This window comes from Branchiostoma floridae, unplaced genomic scaffold (assembly GCF_000003815.2).
Source record: "Branchiostoma floridae strain S238N-H82 unplaced genomic scaffold, Bfl_VNyyK Sc7u5tJ_1576, whole genome shotgun sequence".
NCBI classification, from domain to species: Eukaryota; Metazoa; Chordata; class Leptocardii; order Amphioxiformes; family Branchiostomatidae; genus Branchiostoma; species Branchiostoma floridae.
The window spans coordinates 55,409-62,500 of NW_023365771.1; the positions used below are offsets into that span (position 1 = coordinate 55,409).

Here is a 7,092-nt window from a genome sequence, read left to right on the forward strand (position 1 = left end):
AAAAAGAAAGAGTCAAAGAATCCAAGAAGAAGAGAGTGCAGCTGCATGCTGCAGGTAACTCTAGAGGCTTCCACCGTAGATCTAGTCGTAGTCGATGTATGTGGATACTATGTAGTTTATCCATTCACTTTTGTTTGACGCAAAAATCACAGTCACTTGATTACATAAAAACATCATCACTTGCATCACACAAAAAACACAAATAACTTGTATTTTGCCAAGAAAAATCACTTGTACTAGACACACACACAACAATAGCACTACTACACACAAAAAGTGACCTTTATCACACAAGAGATACCATCACTTGTTGCACAGGCGAATTAACAGACACACACTTGTAAGGCCGGACAGTGAAGGGAAATATGCGGACGTTGTCGCCCAGTTGAGTAACTGGTTGTTCACAGGGTGCAGACCACACAGGTCAGCTCATAGCCACTGATGTAGGGCCCACAGGGAAGAGAGCCACACTGCGCCTCTACCAGGTACAGCAGGGCTCCATCTAGGTCAGCAAATGATCCCGCCCTTAGGTTGGGAGCTCCGTCCACACAGATGAAGTTCTTGTTGCTGTTGTGGTTGTGACGAGATGACATCAGGTACCCGCTGTACTCCTTACTCCACCCCGTGGGACAGGACAGGCGGGCGGGGATCATGACGTGTGAGGACCGACGAACGGCCAGACACACAGAGCAGGGGACGTCATAGTTATAAGGGTTAGAGATATACGGCCCCATGGTGTCTGTGGAGAAATACCCATCACTATTAACCTGGTACTCTGCCCCGTACATGTAGCTGTTGTGCTGATTACCAGCTACTGGGTTGTTCCACTCCACACCTTCCAGGGGCAGGCACTGGTAGTCACTTCCTCCTCCGTGGTGGTGGAACCATCCACTCCCCACAACACCTGTGAAAGGACAGGATGGTTTCTGAATATCCACTGCTTCCAGAAAAGGAGTCGAACTCAGAAAAGCTTAGGTTCTCAGCAATCCATATGAGAATAACCACTTGTTCCCACTTGTCACCATTGTTATAAATACCAATAAAGTGATTTCTTTGCCATATACTGTAATGTTTCGTGTTGCAATTAGCCCTCTGGTAATAAGAACTTGCAAATAAACACTCTCTATAGTATCAATGGTATCTACATGTAAGAGGTTACTAGTACATGTTTCCAATGTCAGTGTGAGTTAATTGATTAATGCGTGACAGGTTGTTGACAGGACTTTAGTTGAAACGATCTTTTTTACAGTGAGTCGTTCGGGTCTTCAGTTTGCCTACCGGAATAGATAGTCTTGGCATTATCACTACAATTCTTCCTCCCCCACCGCACGTACACGTCCACGATGGACGTGTCGGCCGCTCTCCGCTCCCTGTGCGCCCCGCCCGCAGCATTGGCATTCTCTCGGTCCTCTGTACCAGGCGAGACGGTCTGTGCAGGACGGGTAATCTATTGGTAACAAATGGAAACAATATGAACGACTGAAGCAGGTAGATAATACCCCCATCTCCTTAGCCTAATGATCCGTAACAGTACATGGCGTGCATTTGTTACCATTTTCCCACCGTTGCTTGGTTTCGGTGTTGTGTTATGTTATTGAGAACTTTGTCAGATGGCCTTAAGAACTTGGGCCTTGAGGCGTTGTTGATTTGATTAATTTGACACAATACCCTCACTTGACTTAGCAACTAATGAGTTCCCAAGTTCGGCCGGCCAGGGACGTTCTCTAAAATGGGATGCAAAGAAGAGGTGCCGGGCGCCACAGCTTTAGCATGTCCCAACACTCTTAGCGATAAGACCGGCGGTCTTTCCCAGCGTGAGTGTCACGATCAAAATTATCCCTCTGAACTTACTTAGCTTGTACTTCATGTTAAAAAAAGTTGCCTTTTCATTGATTTTCTTAGGCTGCAAATGTCAAGTAGTAGCCTTACCAAGAGGTTCCTGAGCTCGGTCACCTCCAGCTGCAGGTCTGACATGGTGACGTAGACCAGCGGCATGAGGACGGCGCACACCAGCACCCCGCCCAGACAGCCTCCCGCCAGGAGCACCAGGCCCGTCCACCGCCAGCCCTGCCTCTTGTACGGCCGGGTCAGGCCCAGACCTGCCAAGGAAGGGGCGAAACCTACAGGGAATATTACCAATTTCAACATAAAACACACTGAAGTAGCCCTTTGTCTATCAATTACATATTGGTTATGAGGATATGCAGCAGAGGGAAGATTTAAGAAAAGTGCTGTGAAGTTCCTCTTTCTTGGTAAAGTTTAACAACTAACAAGTATCAAGGAAAGTAAACATGTTCTAAAAGATATTGCTATTCTATTGATAACGGGACGGGTTAAAAGATTTGGTAAGGAAACGCTTTTTTCTCACCTTGGTCCATGACAAGTTTCCCGGAAGACATTTTCAGTACACCGACGGCACGACTGTTGTGTTTGGAGGAGGAAATAAAGAAATGGCACAATCCAACAGGTGGTCAGGTTCTAATGTCAAGGCGTAATGTAGCGATGGAAGCAAGCACTCTCTACAGAGCGGGAGGGAGAAGCAGGCGTGTAACTCGCTGGTACGTCTTGCCTATTTGGTTGGATAACATCTAGTTATGTGACTTGTCGTGGATAACATATATTCAACAATCTTTGTCATTCAGAGACCTTATTGCATTCTTTGAAGAGTACCTTGTCACCCCTAATACTTTCTTCATGGTTCAGTCCAGTTGTGCTGACTCTCTGGTTGGTCAGAACGTTGGAAACGCAGTGACTCATGGGATGTGTAAAATGTGTGAAGCTGCGACCACAAATTATATCGAACTCGTCGTATCATTTGTTGCCTTGTAGGTAAGTCTACTCTGGACCCATAGACAGTCCCTATGATCTGTATGTTTATCATTTCTACATCTATTGTCGATACTTTCGTTTATGGAAATATTTTTCATTATTTTTTGGGGGATGCCAATCATGTGTGCGGCCTATAATAGCGAACAAACTGGGTATCAAACCAAATCGAAGGTTCTGTCTTCTCACCTTCCGTTTACACATAACTCAACTATATTTGTCCTATGACTAGAGTAGTGCATTATTGTGAAGCTTCCGGTCAGTGCTTTTTTTTATGGTTGAGATTGATAATCATACATGTAACTTTGATACTTAGACGATAGCTGTAAATGTAATGTGAAAGAGTGTTGACTACAATACAGAAATTACAAACGGGTGCAAACGGTGTTCTTAAGTGTATCCCATTTATTCCAACGACTACAGATGGTCATTACAAAGTATAAAAGGAATGTATCTTCTAACATGTACTTGCGGTTAAAGGACATACCATGCAATCCCTATACGCGCAGACACTTTGTTTATCGTGCATGCTTGCGGACGATCGCTAAGCACACCGAGAAGGCAAATTGCTCATAAGATATCATAGCAAAGAACACATAACAAGACTAAATTTCTTAGAGATCCTGAAATTAGCTTTGTAACCTTACCTAAAAGTTTTGCATTGTATTCAGCCGTAGGATTAATTCAACTAGAGGGTACTTGGGGAGTTAAGTAGAAGACTGAATGCTATTGAGACACGTGGAGCAACTGGTTACTTTATCGTATAATATGAAATAGTATGCATTTATTACTTCCTAAAATTAATATCTATCGGAAAATAACACTCCCGTGTGGAGAGGAAAACCCCTTTAAACACTACGTATGATCATTACAGGAAACCAGTGTTATCAACATTGGGCAGTGCTGCCCCTGAATGTGATAAGTCGTTTACAAAAAGAACAAAATATTATATGTACCGCCTTGACCGGAACATCAAGGCCTAATTTACAAGCAGACGTAACAAGTGGGGCTTGTTTTCAGCGTATTTGGTGGTGATTTCTGAACTTTTGTTGATTTTCACAGATAACCGACTGGGACGTACTCTCGTCCTGCTACAAAAGAAAAATGTCGATTTACACATACATGGCGCCTGTATGAGTGTTCCGTATTCATATATGCGGCATAACGTAGCAAAGCGCACCAAATGGGTCTTACAGGAGGTGAACATCAGAAAAAACAAGCCTGTGAAAGAAGGGTCTGGGTATTTAGTCCTGTTTTTAGCAGCATTTATTTGCTGGATCTTTTTTTTGTTCGCCCTCGCGCATTAGGTTTGGGTCTCCAGCGGATGTCATCCGTATAATTAGTCAGTGTGGCCTACTCTAACCAAGCAACCAGTTCTGGGAAGTTAAAATGCCCAAAACATCCAGCGCAGCAGCAGGGAGAAACACTGCCAAGTGCGCTCAAAGCAAGCCCGACTTCTACACCTGCTTGAAGAACCACTATGGCGGCTTCAATTGTAACATTCAGAAACATGTTGCGTCGGGTGACTATGGACTGACTATGGCCATTATGTATGGACTGATCTTATATCGAACAACTATTTTCATTTACCGAATATGATTAATTGCAATATTGATTTGTCATTGTCAAAAAGACTCCTTACCACCCCCTCATTGAACGGCCAAGGCCGTAGAGATGTAATTTTCAAGGTAAGATAAAGGTTAAAAAAGAATATGCTTGTTATCACCACCGCCTCTATAGATAGACACCCTCTCTCCATTGAGATCGCTGTCGAAACTTCCTGCAAAACAAGATCAATATAACATTCATTACAAGCGTACAAGAAAGTCTTATTTACCTACCTTCTCAATCCACCACCTTTCCCGTGTTTGTCATGAATTACAGTGCGACTTCAATAATTATTTTGAATTAGAATTCAATTGCAAATGATAAAATAAAAACATAAAAACACAAATAGTGAGTATAATCTATTGTAAAGATTCAGCCAATCATGTCTGTTAATCCAGGGGCACCCTGTCGGCAAAGGTGGCATCTCACTGAACTTGGGGCACCAGTACGGCATTGCAGGGTTCGTTCCCTGCGGTACTGTTGTGTTGTTTTCGTCGATTTTTTTAATGATCAGTTCAGTTCAGATCATCCTCATATGAGGATGATATAGATATTGCGTAATACGTAAAAGTACGACGTAGAAGACAACAAAATGCACAGAACGTATGGAAATTCGTTCTTTATCTCTTAAATTCGTTGAATAATCTTTCGAACCCATCAGTGCCACCCTGGTGCCTTTAAGTAATTCTAACTTTACGATAGATACAAGAAGGAAACCCGCGCGTTCACTTGGAGCGGAGAGGGAGTCTTGCTGCCTGTTCTGTTTTCTCTTCCCTGGACCGTACCTGAGGTTTTATGCGTACAGATCGAGGATTTACGAAGCCAAAAGATCTAATTAGGGTACCATATATGTACGTACCACCGAAGCTGTCGACTACACAGCTTCAGTCGTCACTGAGTGGCCCCGCCATAGTCACGGGAACCACCGCCACGGGAACCACCGCTACGGGAACCACCGCCACGGGAACCACGGCCTCCCTGCAAATAAAATATACATCACGTCAGTCTTGACCCACCTTTTTACACATTGAAAATGTATTTGAATAGAAAGCATTTAGAGGAAACACTAACAATAAGATACGCCAAAAAGCAGTTACTCAAGCAACTGGATATTATGTTGGAAACGGTCAGACATTTCAGACACCATTGGATATCTTTCGTTGATAACACTGGAGAGATCTGTTGGAGAGCAGTTTTTTTATATCCTACCTATGAATTAAAGTACGAAAAAGTACTCACAATATAAATGTCCTCATCCTCCACATCACCCGTGACTGAAACGAAAAGTGTGAGTAGCTGTCAGAGAAGCCTGAGGCAGAAAACAACACGATCGGCTTACACCCAACATCTGCTTAGAAATAACAGAATTGGCATCGTGGATAATGGCCTTTTTCTGGCTAATCAATGATAGAAGTTTATTATAATAGAAGTTTACTTGCAAGTTCATGCCCGGAGGCTAATTGCAAGTACATGGTACACGCATAAGAGGAAATATACAAGTGACAACAGCGATTAACAGTCGAGGCTACTTGAATAGTAGTGTTTGCTAATTCTGAACAGGTTGGGTTTAACTTCTTTTTTGGAAGCAGAGGAAGACGAAAAGCCATACTTTTTCTACAAATTGTGGGTTCTGCGATTTCAAGAGAAAAGTGGCTTTCTGTTCGTCTGTGAATGTGGGGAAGTTGGGATATGTCTTTGTGGTTTCTCTAAACAAAGTGATTCTTTCGGCTTGTTTAATTGAACACTTGGAAATAAAATGTTTCGTCTTCCACTGCTTTAGATGTAAAATATTTAGACATTCTTTCACACACTGGTAATCTCTAAAATGACACTAGTAAGAGGTTGTCTTTCTTTTGCTTTTCGGCTCTTGATTACGACTGATGTTTCCTCCCTCTCGAATGCCTTGAACATGATAGTCGATGTATGCTTTGTTACAAAGATGCCGTCGCCATGCAAATAAGGGCCTGTGCAGTCTTCTTGGAAGGGACTGCACTCCTTTTTGTATTTGTATAATTGAAACACCCGAGGGTATAACTATAACCATTGAAAAGATTCCTTCCTTGGTCATACCTTGGTCATACCTTGGTCATACCTTGGCCATACCTTGGCCATACCTTGGTCATACCTTGGTCATACCTTGGTCATACCTTGGTCATACCTTGGTCATACCTTGGTCATACCTTGGCTATACCTTGGTCATACCTTGGTCATACCTTGGCCATACCTTGGTGATACCTTGGTGATACCTTGGTCATACCTTGGTCATACCTTGGTCATACCTTGGTCATACCTTGGCCATACCTTGGCCATACCTTGGCCATACCTTGGTCATACCTTGGCCATACCTTGGTCATACCTTGATCATACCTTGGTCATACCTTGGTCATACCTTGGTCATACCTTGGTCATACCTTGGTCATACCTTGGTCATACCTTGGTCATACCTTGGCTATACCTTGGTCATACCTTGGTCATACCTTGGCCATACCTTGGTGATACCTTGGTGATACCTTGGTCATACCTTGGTCATACCTTGGTCATACCTTGGTCATACCTTGGTCATACCTTGGTCATACACTTGGTCATACCTTAACCATACCTTGGTCATACCTTGTCATACCTTGGTCATATCTTGGTGAAATAGGACAAAAGTTGGGG

General features: G+C 43.2%; 1 protein-coding gene across 1 annotated transcript; it reads right to left on the reverse strand.

Moving 5' to 3' along the window:
- Nucleotides 1-401: 401 nt before the first annotated feature.
- LOC118408343 lies at nucleotides 402-1,398 on the reverse strand. The gene is made up of 2 exons (XM_035809037.1): nucleotides 1,335-1,398; nucleotides 402-904 (listed from the first exon to the last, which is right to left on the reverse strand). Exons 1-2 carry the CDS (start codon nucleotides 1,396-1,398, stop codon nucleotides 402-404), a joined length of 567 nt encoding a protein of 188 aa, XP_035664930.1.
- Nucleotides 1,399-7,092: the final 5,694 nt, after the last annotated feature.

Excerpts from the sequence above, each read along its gene's own strand:
- LOC118408343 (XM_035809037.1), bottom strand. The coding sequence starts at position 1,398 with ATGCCAATGCTGCGGGCGGGGCGCACAGGGAGCGGAGAGCGGCCGACA. Across the intron at positions 905-1,334 it reads GACACGTCCATCGTGGACGT|GTGTTGTGGGGAGTGGATGG; the intron begins GTACGTGCGGTG and ends GTCCTTTCACAG.